General features: G+C 48.1%; 1 protein-coding gene across 2 annotated transcripts in view; it reads right to left on the reverse strand.

Moving 5' to 3' along the window:
* Window positions 1-13,150, reverse strand: part of AK7 (adenylate kinase 7) — a 59,564-nt gene extending 46,414 nt beyond the window's left edge. For both annotated transcript variants that reach the window (XM_037503937.2, XM_037503936.2), the window contains exons 1-4: window positions 13,006-13,150; window positions 11,847-12,041; window positions 4,445-4,553; window positions 321-415 (exon numbers count right to left, since the gene is read on the reverse strand). In XM_037503937.2, the coding sequence (XP_037359834.1) occupies window positions 321-415; window positions 4,445-4,553; window positions 11,847-12,041; window positions 13,006-13,110 (504 nt within the window). In that variant the 5' untranslated portion in view covers window positions 13,111-13,150. The remainder of the gene's footprint in view (window positions 1-320; window positions 416-4,444; window positions 4,554-11,846; window positions 12,042-13,005) is intronic.
* Between the last annotated feature and the right edge of the window lie 1,887 nt (window positions 13,151-15,037).

Consider the following 15,037-nt stretch of genomic DNA (forward strand, 5'->3'; position numbering starts at 1 on the left):
GCTGTTGTTCTTCCCTGGACCTCTTCCCTGTCCTTTCGCTCTGTCCCCGACACAGTTTGCTTTGCTTGGCTTTGCTGAGATGTGGCTTTGAATTCCTTCCTGGCCAGACTCAAGGACCCAGGAAACCCAAGCCAGGAAGCGGGCAATAGCTCCGTTTTCTTTCTTAGCAGCATTTACAAAATGGGACCCCTTAAAATGGAGTGTGCTAGGGGTCAGGGCTGTAAGAAAACCCAGCTCACTGCAGAAAGGCCCCTGGACATGCAGATGACACAGAACTAAGGGTAAAATGTTGAGAAAAGAAAAGCTCAAGTTCTACTTACTGGATCCAGGGGTTTGGATCGGGCCCAGGTCATCACCGTGGATACCAAAATAAACATCTTGCGCTTTTCAAAATGGCTGACTTCTTCATTCAGTGCTGCAGGGCCAAAAAGCACAGGGGTTATTCAGTCCCGGCAGAAAGCGTGCCCTGTTAGTTACCAGCCGGCCTTCCAGTGACTCCTGCTGGGAGAAACTTGAGAGAGTGGTGCCAGCCCTGGGCCTCACTGTCCCCTCCCCAGGTCTGTTTTTGGTGTTCTCCCTTCCACGGCCTACCTCCTCTGAACCCAGCTCAAAATTGTAGCCCCTTTCTCTCTCCTGGCCGGCAGCTTTGCGCTCTCCCTACCCTGTGGTCCTGCTCCGCTCACCACAGGCTTGGCCTTGGGCACCATGATCACTGTTAACATCATCCCTGTTTTACAAAGGAGGGGACTGAGGTGGGTTCATGGAGGTGTGTTCTCTCCATTGTGCCTGAGGGCCAGTGGAGCAAGAGGGCCCCTAGAATAGGGGCTGAGAGGGTGGGCTGGAGAGGCCCCTAATTAAAAGGTGAGGTGCACTTATGGTTTTGCTTCAAGCAGTTCCGTTCGCTTAAACTGTAGTGTAAGAAGGTAATTTGGAGTGTGTCTGCCCACCCTCCCCACTCCACCTGGCCTGGGAGCATGGCTGGTGCCTGGGGGACTGCACAGGTTGGGGGGGGTCGATGTGAGGGGGGAAGGCGGGGAGGGGGGGGGTTGGTGGGCAGGGATGTCTTGGTGGGCAGGCTTGATTAGAAAGAACCCGTAAGAGTCAGGATGGAGGAGAGTCGGGGACGAAGACCCAAGGGTGAGCAAGTCATTTCCTAAGGGCTTGTCACTTTCCGGGCTGCTTTCCACACCTCGGACGCTGGCTCTCCTTGAGTGCGTTCAGCATGTGATCTACTGTAGTATTCTTCAGGACACATCATTCTTCTGAATAAAAATATCCAAAGTGAGGTCTAACTTGCCAGAGGAGCTAAGGGATTCTTTGTTTAAATAAACAAGACCAGAAAATGCTGAAATCGGAACCTGATAAACCTATGGATTCCAACCCTGCCATGAGAAAGGATTCAGACCCTACCTCCACATGTCAATCCCAAACGCAAATGTTACTTTCAGTTTCTATTTTCTATTAACAGCATCGCCTGTCTTCAGTTCAGTCTCGCTTTCTTACCCTTTCTGCTCTGTGGCGCTTCAGACTGGCCTGTTTCTGGACTGCGTGGCATCCTCAGCTGTCCTCTAAACTGGGTTATCCATTTTTTTTAAATGATCGTTTTAATGAGTCTAAAGTGATCTGCTTGCTCACTTGTTCATTTTTGTCCAAGCACGCAAATGTTTTCTCCCATTCCTGGCACTTCATTCCTTTCTCCTGTCATTTTGGCCTTCTTTAGCTACTAATTACGAAAATCAAGGCAGGAGAAATACTTTATATTAAAATATTTACAAATAATTGAATAAGGTATTAACAATTGTTGGGGTGTGGGGGGCATACTTCCTGCCCCTCTGGGTTTTTCCTGCCCCTCTAGGTATTTCAGGGGCTGGATGAAGCATTGAAACAGCATCAGGAAAAAGACAAAACTTGCAAGCTGACCATAGATCTGAGGCATACTGCAGGGGAGAGGGAGGGAGAGGAATCAAAACAGGGGAGGGAAGAGCACACAGGAAGGGGGAGACGGGTCATGGGTGCTGTGCTGGTGGGAGAAATACGGGGACTACACCTGAAGGGATAAATCAAACACCGTCCAAAAGTTAACAAAGATGTAAGAAAATAAATTAATTAATTAAAAAAAACCCAGCATCAGATGGGTCAACGAAGGGAAAAATCAATGGAATAATGTGCAGGGCGGAGGCGGACAGGAGAGTTAAACGGCTCCAGATTCTGGCCTGGGAGGCCAAAAACCACCTTTACTTACATGAGCGTTCCTTAACCTCCCTGACTCGTAAAATAGCCATAGGGCAGCTTTCCTTAATCATGGAAGAGTGAACGCAATTATTTGCATATGTGCCATCATTTGATAAAATACTTTGTGAACTTGAAAATAGTCTCTGCAAGCGTTATCATTTGAAAATAGTTTTTTCTTGATTACTTAAAGGTCTTTATTAGAATGAAAAGGGAAGGAGTGAAACATATTCTCTTAATTCAAGTTGATGAAAAGAAATGCTGTGTCAACCATTGAGAAGCAGTAAGTTCCCTGCAGGGGCTGGGGTGTGGGGGCTGTGAGCTGTGAGAGGTGAGAATCTCTTCTGTTCCTGGAGGAAGGCAGTGGTTCCCCTCTAAAATTCAGAGGACATCAACGCAGGCATTTAGTGTATGAAAAGGAAAAGTAGGTTAAATGAGGTTCCTCTGAAAACACAGGGAAGTTTACCTTTTTATTATAAGCCTTATTATACTTTTTAATTTTCAAAATATGTCCAGATTTTATTTCAGAAAAAAAAATAAAGAAAATGACAAGTGGACATTCTGTAGAAAAATCCATTTTCAAAGGAAGCCTGGCACAAAACAAAACAAAACACAGGGAACATTCATGGGATGGTGGTTTTAGGTGGCTGGATTATTTCAGAAGGCAGTTACCATCATCTGCAAATATTTGCAAAGGGACAAAATGCAGGAAGTAGGCTTCAAACAGGCTGCATGCCAAGAGCTGAAACAACGTTTGTGTTTCTGATTTGTGGCTTTCCTGAATGAAAGTCATAACTGAGAAGTCAAATCCCCACACCATGGAACCCTTGGCCATCCTTATTTCCCTGATTTTGATCAAATCGTTCCTGAGGTTCAGTTCTATTTCTTTGAATTTAAGCCAAACTAAAGTTACACTGTTGATTTCATTCAAGGGCCGCAAAGTTCAACCTGTTTTGCAAATCAAGTTTTTTGGAATCCAGCCCCTTCATTTACATATCGTCTATGGCTGTTTTCTCACAATTATGATAAAGTGGCTAAAAAAAAAAAATTCACACTCTGGCCTTTTACAGAACAAACTAGCTGACCCCTGACCTAATTCGCCTAAAAAAATAAATATTGAAGTGTTAAAAATAATATTGAAATGTATGGTGCTGAGTTTTCTTGGCTTTCCCTTCTAGCCTAGAGGGATGATTCATTTAAGTTGATTTGCTTTCTCCTCTGCTCCCAACTTAAAGAGGAGATGAGTCACACAAAAGTGTGACTACCAAATTACCAAATTGCTAATAACATCACCTTGTTCCCTTACACCCAAGGTCCTTACAACGTTTTACAGTTTCCGAAGTGTTTTAAAAGAGCAAACATTCCCTGCATGCCCTTCTTGACCTTTGCTACAGGGAGTATTTGTTGAATCAATCAGATCCTCACACAATTTCGCTCCTCTTAAAATCATACCCCTCCCGTGATTCCTTGCTCCTGAACATCCCTGTCTCCCATTAAAGTTTCTTGTTTGCTGCCTTAGCTTTCCTTTAGGGCTAGGGGACCTTGAGGGTATAATCTTTTTTTTTTAATGATTTCTTTTTCTTATTTATCTTTGCATCTTCCCAGTACATTCAATCCTGCCTCCCCTGGCAGTGCTTCCAAGAGCACTGAATTTTGAAGTCAACGATCTTTTAGCGATCAAAAAACTCCATTCTTTGGAGGCCCCAACTGTCTGCAGGTTGGGGTGGTTCTAGTAGCTCAACAGTCTACCTAAGCAAGTCAAAACCTAAATCTGCAAATGCTTTAAAGAAACCAAACCTAAGGACAAATCTGCAAATGCTTTAAAGAAACCAAACCTAAGGACAACCAATCAGAGCGCCAGCGAGGCGCCTCCAGACAAGGGGATGCTTCCTCAACAGCCAATCAGATCATTTCCTTGCTTTGCTTCCGCCTTTCATCTATAAAGGCTCTCCCCGCCTCCCTGCTGCAGCGCTCCTGACCACTGCCAGTGTTGTGGGCCCAGTTCGAATCCATTTATTTTCAATACGCCCCAGTTCCTCTTTTTGCACTACCTGCAGGCACAGTCACTGACCCGATTCCATTTCCTGTTTCAAGTGAGTCATGGGTTTAAGTGAGTTCCAGGGTCCTCATTTGCCTACTGTTCACTAAGACTCTTAGGCAAAGTAAACTGCACAAAAATAGTGTTTCTGGAGGGAAACGCCTAGACCCCACTGACCAGAGACTGCCCAGACTGCCTCTTCCACTTGCTGCAGGTTCTCGGTGATGTTGTAGATGATGACATCACACTCCATCAGACGCATGAGGAGGTCTTCTCGTGAGATGGCCTGCAAGAGGAAATTGACAGTTGTTGCCAGAAGGTAACAGCAACTTCAATTTTTGGATGGAACTACAACTTCCCAATTAGATATGCTGCACTGAAGTGTCCCACAGGAAACTCTTGCAGAGAGATTTCTAGTTAAAATGGAATTTTGACGCTCTTATGTGTGTAGTTTTCAAGTAACAAAGAATTTATGAAAATGGCCAGGAACGGATGATTAACAAATTGTATAATGATCTTAGGTACTATTTCTATATGCTGTTTAAGCCCCAATTCAGAAGGGAAGAATTAGTACACGCACTGAAAGAAGACGTGCCAGGCATTTAAATGGAACTCAAACTCTATGCAAGATTATTTGAGCAATTACATGTCTTGAATCACTTAGAAATGTTGAGGAGTGATTAATGTGGATTGTTTCAGAATCCCCAAGATGGAATTAATCTGCTCCCTTTCTAGATGTAAGGTACCTTATTACATTTGACAGTTGGGAATGTTTTAAACACACAGAAACTTTTAATGGTTAAAAAATATAAAGTTCTTACATTAGACAAAAGTAACTTTGGTGATCATTGTGTTTTAATGAGCTGCTCCTGGCTGCGTGAATGGCGGCACATTTCCCAGTAGTGCGATACCACAGCTGGGTATTAGCAGAACCGTAGAGGATCCTGCATTTCCAAGCCAGGATTTGCACTTGTTATTTTCATTGTCCTGAGGGTCAGCTATTCCCCACAGTTCCTTGACCCGTTGTATTAAAGCAATATTTTCAGATTAAACTCAGTTTCCTGCCACACAACTTGGTTAGAAAAGTAGATGAGATGCCTTTTCCTTGTGAAATGAGATGACTTCATTGGCCAGGTTAACACATCCTTGTTAAATTCAACAGCAGGAATTGCTGATTTCTCTAGCCCGATTCTATGAAGTTCTTTTGTATTCCAGCTGTTTCAATTTCCTAGGGCCACTGTGACAAAGGAGTGCAGACTGAGTGGCTTAAACTACAGAAATTTTGTCTCATAGATCTGGAGGCTAAAAGTCCAAGATTGAGCTGCTGGTGGGGGTGGTTTCTGCTGAGGGCTGGGAGGGAGGATTTCCTCCAGGGTCTCTTCTGCTTCTGGTGAGTTGCTGCTCCTTGGCTTGTCAATATATCACCTAACTCTCTGCTTTTATATACATGTGATGCTTTTTCTGTGCACATGTCTGGGGCCAAATCTCCCCCTTTCCTAAGGACATCAATCATGTTAGATGAGGGGCCTACCCTAGTAACCTCCCATTGACTTGATCACCAAATAAAATCACATTCTGAGGTCCTGGAGGTTTGGACTTCAGTGCATCTTTCTTGGAGAGGATGCCTTTCAACCCAAAACATTGTCCACTCAGTTTATTTTCTGGACGGGAATATGTAAGACAAAATGCTGATCCAAACATGGATTTTCTTATTGTCAGTAGCAGGACAATGTGAGAGGACACTGCTTTCCCAGTACCCCAGAGAGCAATCTAGAGTCAGAAATGACCTGCGGGAGAAAGAACACTGGGAGAAGTCAAAGACATGTTCTAGATGTGGTGTGTTCCGGGCAGGGTGTGTTCCAGATCTCTTTCAAAGAAGGAAGATAGAGCATCTGTGATTTAACCTGTAAAAAGTAGTGAGAGTGGTATCCAGGCACATACACTCATTAAATCATAATCATAGTTAGGATGAAACAGGAACATTTTCAAGAGGGTGGTTGTCCTGACCAGATGTTAGTGACCACATTCATATGCTCCTTTGTTCACCCAACACACATTGTGGGCCCTGTTCTCACCCTAAGGGGCGAGGCAAAAATGGATAGTATATGAGTGCTGATACTTAGGAGAATTGTGGTTATGTGTCTCTGAGTGTGTTATTGGTAAAACTTTTAGTAAATAACTATAGTCTAATGTAGACAGGAACACAGCTAAACAAACCCATAGACTCTGTACAACTTAGAAAAAGGTAACCTATTCTTGATGGAAAAATTATAAGAAGGCACTCACTACAGGACACATTGTAGCCAACAAGAGAGGTTACTTTACAGCTTCCTACTTAGCTGAGCACCCAATATGGAAAAAGCTATCCAAGCGGTGTATTTGAGGTTTGATGGACTTTTGGGAGAATGTAATTATGGCTCATTGGAGTTGACATTTGAGCTGGGTCAGAAGGGTGAATAAGAACTTACTTAGCAGTGTCTGGGGTGTTCAGGGTTAGCCGGTGGTTTACTGAGCCAGGCAGAGGCACGTTTCACACCCTGGACCAGTATAGTGTTTTCCATCTTCTACTCTCGATCACCTTTAATGTCAGTCTTTCTTCTTCCCTGTGGCTTCCCTCCCCACAAACCGTGCTCTACTACACAATGCTTTATATTGCAAAGCACCCCCTTGTATGCATTTCCTGCTTCTTCATCTGCCTGGCAACTCTACTCAGCCCCAGTCCCAGCATCTGCAGTGGAGTCCAGCCTCCTAAAGGGAGGCCCTTTGCACTGTGCTGATGGAGGCTACAGGATATCCAGATCAGAGGGGTTTGGGGGCCTTCATCAGTGTGGTAGGGAGAGGTTTAAAACTCCCTTTGCCTGGTTGTTTAGAAAAGACTGAGAACTCACGGACTGCCCTTTCCCCAGTGCTGGGTGCCCACCTCCATCATCATGTCGACTGGACTGCTGTAGAGCAACTGATCTCAGAGTCCCTGCTGGACTGGGAGCGAGAGTCCCATGTTCGCCTGTGGATCCTCAGGGTGCTCAGTATACATGCACTGAGCCAAATTCAGGCACACAGGGAGAGACGATGGAGAGCTGAGCTAAAGCAAGTGGCTGTGGGGCTGGAAGAAGGGGACTGCTAGAGAGTACTGAAGAGATAGACCGAGGATCCCTTGGCCAAGAGGATATGCAGAGAAGGGGGGCCAATAGCTCTGTGACTCCCAGCTTCAGCTGTGGGGGTGGGGCAAGTGCATGATGCACAGTGTAAAGGAGTCTTTTGGTTTTCTACAAACATGCATTTCCTTTTCTTCCTCCCCATCAGAACCCCAAATTTGTTTAGATACCCCCCTTGTCAGCCTGTGGGAAACTTACTCTATCATTAGCTTAAGGGATGGACCTTATTTATTGAGGGCTAAATGGTTCAGAAACGGCTGTGTGTTGTGAGCTGGCAGCCCTAAAGGGAGCTGGGGTTTTTGGAGAGCACCCGTTTACTCTGCGTATGGAGTTCCAGGACATTAGAAGTTCTGCAAACAGAACTTCTTCCTAGAATGACTCCTATTCTCTGAGGACGTGCTGGCTTGTGTGCATGTTCCCTACTAACCAGGAAAACTTGTTTTCAGCAGTAACTCATTAATCTGTATAAGCAAAAACAGAATTGCGTTCTATTTTCTTGTTCCTTTGTTCATATCTTTAATAAAAGCTTGGGCTGGGAGAGTGAAAGGCAGAACTTCTCTCGATGGCTCTCCCCAGCCTCCCTCTGCTGCAAATTCATTTAGACTCCGAGTCTTTGTTAATGCAAAGAACTTCATCGGCTGTCCTATCCACAACAGCCATGTAACTCAATTCAAGAAAATGAGAATCAAGGACTTTCTCTGTGGTGAGTGGCTACTGGGATGTCCATCCTTTCTCTGAGACAGTCTGTGTGTGGCTGTGTATGAACACAAAGTCCAGGACTGTTGCAGCCTTGGTGCTGGTCTGAGGGTTAAGTTGCCTCTCGAGACAGGCAGAGCCCAGGAAGGGGAAGGTAAGGGAGCTGGAACCCCTGGATCATGCCAGTCCTGAAGCCTATTCGTCCTTGGGGCTGCCAAGCTCCTAAACTAAGGAATTTCCTTATTTATGAAAGAGTTTACATTGCCTTTTATTTTATTATTATTATTTTTTTATTTATAGAGGCATGTTTTTATTTATTTATTTGTTTGTTTGTTTTGTTTATACATGCACTGGGTACAGTCAGAAGCGCGGGAGGGTGAGAGAATTCACCAGAGCCAGAGCGGGGAGCAGAGCAGGCGGAAGGACCGAAGTACACTGCTGAGGGGAGCAGCGGGCGGCAGGAGAGGTCTGCACGCCATGTGGGACCCTCCTCCGGTGGCCGGGGAGCAGCTGGGGATCGAACCGCTGAGCCGCAGAGGTCGCCGGCAGCTTCGAAACCCAGCGCTCAACCGCTGCGCCACCGGGGAGGCCCTACATTGCCTTTTAACATTCTTCCTATTACTCTCAGACAAAAAGAACCCAAACTGATAGAGACTGCAAGGTCCTTAATAAAAATTAGGAGTGAAACAGGCACAGAGGTTGTGTGGAATGTGAAATTTAATTTGGGGTATGTTGACGCAGCAGTGTCTGTAGAACATGAGGAGAGTAGACTGAGAGGCAGCTGGATTTTCAGGTCAACAGGAACTGGAGACTGATTGAAAGGCACTGGCGTGTGTGGGGCACCTGATCCCATAAGACTTGGAGCGATACCATTTGGGAAGGATGCTGATTATGCAAAGAGGGGAGTTCTGGAACAAGGAGGCAGGGAAGAACCTGAGGAAGAGCAGGAGGTACATAGGAAAGTCAACTTGGAAAGGCTGCAAGAGGTGGGAAGAGAGATTCCCCCCAGGAACCAGCAGGCTGCTGTGGGGGAAGCCAAGGGAGGTAGGCCATGGGAATTAGGAGCTCCCTGGGGACATAGACCCTGGCATTTCCTGTGATGTGGGAGGGACAGAACCTGCTAGCACTGGCAGACCTGGGAGACCTGCAAGTGTGGTTGATCCCTCTTCAAGTTCAGTGATGGCAGGAGTCAGGGGAAGAGGAAGAGGCTGGTAGCCGGCGGGGGGCCAAATGGAGTATTTTGTTACAGTGAGGAAGGTTTGAGCACACATACAGTCAGAATTCTATAACCTTGGAATCTGCATTAGTGGCCTCAACCCAGGGAAGATGGAAAATGAGTGCTGTGTAGTTAGGCCTGTGATGGTTGCAACTGTGCTGAACATTTATTATTTTTCTTGTCATTATTCCCTAAACAATGCAGAATAAAATGTACTGACATGGCATTTACATAGTATGAGCCATTGTGAGAAATCTCAAGTCGATTTCAAGTATGTGGGAAGATGTGCATAGGTTATATGCAAACACAAGTCCCTTTATAGAAGGGCCTTGAGCATCCCAGAGCTAATCGTGCCTGCAGCCCCCACATGAGGGATGACTGTATAGATGAAAAGAAAGAAGCCAGTGGAAAGTGAAGACCCAGTAGAGTGTGAAGGGGGTAAGTGGTGAGGAAAGTTCCCAAAGATGGCAGTAAGGGACTCACTTCACTTTTGCCTGTGGCTGGGCTGGGTGCCCAGGATACATGGGGAAACAGAATAAATGAGGTGCAGTCTCTGATCTAAAGGAGCTGTCAGTTACAGTCAGTGTGACCCACTGCAGAGAGATTACAGCCATGGAGTGTGACCAGTGCTATCATTTAGGCAGGTAAAGGATGCACTGGAAGCACAAGAAAAGAGCTCAGAATCCAAGCTGGGAGTGGGGAAGAAATGGGAATCACAAAGGGCTTCCAGGGGGAGGTGGCACCCTCAGTTAATATTTTTTTTTTTAGTGGTGAAAAGTTTTTATTTAGAATTAACCAGCTGGACTTAGCTTGATTGTCCCAAATTTCTTCACAACATCTAGAGCATCCTAGTCAGATGCCAGTTGATCACGGTGTTGACCTTGGATGTGTCAATGTCACAGGGTTTCTTCACAGCCTGTTTGACTGGTGTTTGTGGGCCTTGACATGCACCATAAACACAGGGTGCTGCTGTCATCTTCCCCATGGCTGACTTGGCACATGGTGTAGTTGTCTAGCTTGTTCATCCTGCGGGCACTCTTCACAGGCTATCTGGGCCACATTCAGAGTCTCAAGGTCTTGGGCTGTCAAAAAGTGGGTGATGTGCAAATGTTTTCTGTGAGTCTGCTGGACACCTCTCAGCATGGCTTTCATGGCCTTCAGAGCCTTTGCTTTGGCTTGACCTTGGAAGAAACAGGGACTTCCTTATTTAGACACATTCTTTGTGGAAAGTCTTGAAAGATGACTGGGTTGGTTGGATGAGGGGGAAAAAGTCTGTTCCAGGGAACAGCACATGCAAAGCTGTATGATAGGTCTGGAAGTAGCAGGCAGGCTGACGGAGGAGTTGGTCTGGAGGACAACCTTCTCTGAGGTATATTTAAATGTCTCAGATGTGGACCATGTGGAATGTGTCACGTGGAGGCTGGACTATTTCTCCACAAGACAGCAATATGATGGCATGTTTTCCCTGAGCATCTGGGTACCAAAGGACTGTTCTCCTTTGCAGACATCACCACCAGGCCCCTGTGTGGTGCTTGGGGCAAGGCAGGGCAGAGTACATTCCTGGGAACACCTAATTTATCACTATTTTCTTTATAAACACGAATACAGAACGTCTATTTGAAATTTTGACTTACTACAAGTGTACCCTTTATGGGGCCCTTCCTCCTTAGAGACAATTAGAAAAACAACAGAAATTCAGGTGTCATGGGGACATGGGGGTCTCACTGTTAAGGACAGACTGGCTGTGGGATCAGAGCCAGGGAAGGGGGTGGTGGCTGGATTAAGCAATTGTCATGTCAAGTCATATCAAGCAACATCCCAAGCCTGTGGGGGAGGTGTCAGTGGAGTTCTCCACCAGAGCCCACCTTGCAGTTTAATACTAAGAGGCTTTGTTCTCAAGGTCTGGGAGTTGCCACCCCGCTGGAGGACTTCTTTTCCGCGAATTTAAATAGATAAAGAAGTGCTTTGGAGCTCAAGCAGTCAAATTCAAACTTGACAGAAAGAAGCTGAAACCCCGTTTTGTGTTTTTATCGAGACCTGCCATCCAAGGGAAGGAAAGCCACTGAGCGTTGCTGAAATGCTGCTCTCAGCACTCCTCGTGGGCAGGTGCTGCCTGCGCGTCCTTCTTACAAGGCCTCCCTGACCCTGTTCCTCCCTCCCCCAGGGACTTCCAAGGCTGAGGAGTCCAGGCCGATGTGAAAGTCCCCCAGGCAGGCGGGGGTCCGCTGAAGGCCCTGAGGTCCGCTGAGGTCCCCACCGGGTCCGCGGACGCCCGAGGCCTCCCGCCAGACTTCCCGAGCGTGCAAACTCGTCTCCAGGAGCGCTGCGCCGTGCGTGCGCCCACGTGGGAGGGTGGGAAGGCTGGCGGGGAAGAATTCAGCGTGGAGGCCGGGTTGCTGTCTCCATCACAGGCGCAGGCGCACGCTCGCCCTGCCCCCAGGCCCCCCAGCTCCGCGTTTGCAGAACAGGGGGGGCGCTGGCTCCCGGAGGGGGGTGCAGCGGGCGCACTTACGTGGTAGGTCTCCAGGGCGAATCTGGTCCCGGCGTTTTCGGGCTGGGGCTGGGACACCGTGCCCACCACCTGGAAGGTGCCCTCCTTCAGCTTGGCCGTCGAGGCATCGGGCATGACAGACTTGCTTTCATCCTCCTCTTCTTCCTCTTCTGTAATTTCTTCAAGTGAAGCCCCCACGACACAGTTGGATAGAAACTGCAGGAAAACGGAAATTCCCCCAATATTAAGCACAACTTGCAATATGGCGGGGGGCTCATGGTGCTCCCAGGCGAAGCTCCCCCCGCGTCCCTGTGACACTCTGAGATGATCGTAGACAGGCGCTCAGGCAGCTCGAAGAACTTGCTAAAGGATGCGGCCGGCCCTGCTTTGGCATCGGACAGGTGTGTGCCCGGTTCATCTAACAGGACTGTAGACCTGCAAGGGTCCCACGTGGGTAATTTAAATTTGCTAGTAGCCACCTCTCTGGTGGCGCAAGGGGCTAAGCACAGCCCCGTGAAGCTGTCCTCAGCCTCTGCAGCGCGAGTTTGATCCCTGGGCTACCAGGGGGCTACCCACACGGCGCGGCAGACCTCTCCCGGCTCACCCGCCGCTCCCTTCAGCAGTGTAATTCAGTCAGTCTGCCTGTTCTGCTCCCCGCTCTGTCTCTGGGGGGTGGATCCTCTCACTCCCACACCCCTGGCCTGTACCCCGGTTCTTGTATGCGTAAATAAATAAATACTACAAAAAAAGGTAAAAGAACTAGGTGGGCTTAATTCAAGTAAGGTTCTAATGGACGCAATATCCCCAAAATTAATCTTTTAATCAAGTTAACACGTGACCGATGCAGACACTTCTAATGAGCCCTGGGCTGTGCGTCCAGGTCCTGGGCCCACTCCGCGGGAGCGCCGGCCCTTCCCCCTCCTGAGCCTGTTTCCCCCATTTACAGGGAAGGTCGTGGCCGGGCAACGGACACCAAACTCCGGGCTTCCAAGGGGGACGCTTGTCTATTCCGGGTGCGGACGGGGCCAGGCGGCACGGGCCGTGTCCAGCATAGGGACTCTCCCTCTGGGGAGACCCTGACAGCGCCGGGGGTGGGGGGGGGCAGGCCCCGCTGGGGTCGGGAACTGGGGCGAGGCCTGCAAGTTGGGGCCAGGGTTCTACTCTGGCCCGCCGCGCTCACCTTCCCGATGTTTCCACTGCTGTACGAGTCCAGCAGGTTTATGAAAACCCTCTGCACCCGGATCACTTTCTCAGTCGGGCCAGCGGCCTCCTCGTCCTCGGCCATGCCGGGCGTGGTGGTTGCTAAGGAGAAGGCGTCTCGTTGCCCAGGGGGCGGGCGCGCGGGCCTGCGGGGCGGGGCCTGTGGGGGGCAGGGCGGGGCCTCCCTTCCCGCGCTCGGAGGACTTTCCGGGGCGCCGGGGGGAGTCCCCCGGCCCCAGCGGCCTGCTACGCGTCGTCAGCCCGCCGCCCAGCGCGCCTTCCCTCCGGGCCCCCGGGGTTGCCCTGCGGCCTGTTTCCTCTCACCTTTCAGAAACTGCGGGGCACGTCCAGGTGGGCTCCGAGGGCTGAAAGGTGAAGCCACCGTCTGGACCTCTCTGGGATGTGGGAGTTAGCGAACCTCACCTTGTAGGACGGCCTGACCCGGAGGCTGTGGTATCCACCTCTACTGCAAAGAAGAGCTGCTGCCATGGGGGTTGAGGTCCAGGACACCCAAAGGGCGGCCTGAGGGTCCCCACCTTGCGGCCAGTTGCTGTCTGGCCCACGGGGTTCCACTGGCTTCAGAGTCTCTTTCGTGGGGGTGGGGTGGGGTGGGGCCATTTGTGCTGGAGATTCACCCACATTCACAAAGGAAGGGACTTGGCAGTTTTGCCCTTTGACCTTTTTGGATGGGAGTGGACACGCAGTTGGCTAGATTAATGCGCAATGAGAAGACCCATTCTTTTTATAGTGGAGAACTACGAAAACATCCTGTCTCAGAATAGCCTGATGCTACTGGATTATTTTTGTCATTTAAACATTAACTTGCTAACTGTTTAGCACAGGGAGTGATCGTGTTTCCCTCTCCCCACTGCCCCTCCCTCCACCATTGCTCATGAAGTGGAGGCGACTCCTGACAGCTTGCAGGCTCTGGACAGTCGGGAGATGGATTGGCTTTGCGTGTCAGCTCTGCAGTCGCTTGTGGGAGATTGGGGCCATGTTTTAACCTTCCCCAAGCTGTTCTTTTGGCTGTAACAGAGAAAACCACCAGTTTAATCGGGCGGTTAGGATCACCTAAGATATAAATGGGAGAATTTTCATTATTTTTTGTCCTTCCCTCTCTTTTTGTATGTCTTGTTAAAACTCTTTTGATTTGATAAAATAATGAACACTTTGAAATTTTGCAAACTCAATTTGGGCAGTTTTTTCATACAACAAAATTCTTTTTATCAACAAGAAGGTGATGTCAATTTGAAGGTTATTCACTGCAACACCAGTGCCAAACTTGAATATACGGCAGTACTTTACAAATGACTTATCAGTTCAAATATTCTAGAATTCATGAGCCTTCATTTCCTGGTTTTAGTGTGTGTTGCTGCATATGGAAATGCAGTTAAGCACTTTGAAAGATATTCAGTGGGTCTTGCTACTATAAAATATAACTCTCCTTTGTTTCATTCTCGTTTATAAATACTATGGTAACAGGCAAATAAGCTAGCACCACAGCGACAAGGGGCCGGCTTCCAGAGAATTTTATATCAAGTCCATAGATTAGGAAAGGATATTCTGTTCTACCAGTGAATGCATCTCTTAGTAGTTCCTTCCCTCTTTCAAAGTCAGCTTTCATAGAACCGCAAATTTGGTGATGGCTTTGATCACCACATACTGTGGGGATAGCTGGTGAGTCCTATCTGGGTTCTGATCCAACTCTACTAGATGGGCTGCTGAGCAGTCCGCAATCTGTTCAAGTCTCAGCTAAATCATCCACGATACAAAGGGACTGAAGGCAGAGTTGTGAAGTCCACATGGTGCATTATCAGAATCTCGGTATTTTCCTATCCTGCCCACTTAGTAGCCCAAAGGCACATTTTGTTTTGGAGCCCTGGAGTGTGTGGGGTGATCAGTACACCATCAGCTGATTTGCTGTGCAGGAAGCGTTTAATGATCGATTCTGGACCTGGAGGAAGGGTGGGAAGAGAGCCATTATGGGAAATGAGGTGTGTACTCTATTCTCT

The sequence above is a fragment of the Talpa occidentalis genome, unplaced genomic scaffold, assembly GCF_014898055.3.
Source record: "Talpa occidentalis isolate TD23 unplaced genomic scaffold, MPIMG_talOcc4v2.1 talOcc4.11, whole genome shotgun sequence".
In the NCBI taxonomy this organism is placed as follows: Eukaryota; Metazoa; Chordata; class Mammalia; order Eulipotyphla; family Talpidae; genus Talpa; species Talpa occidentalis.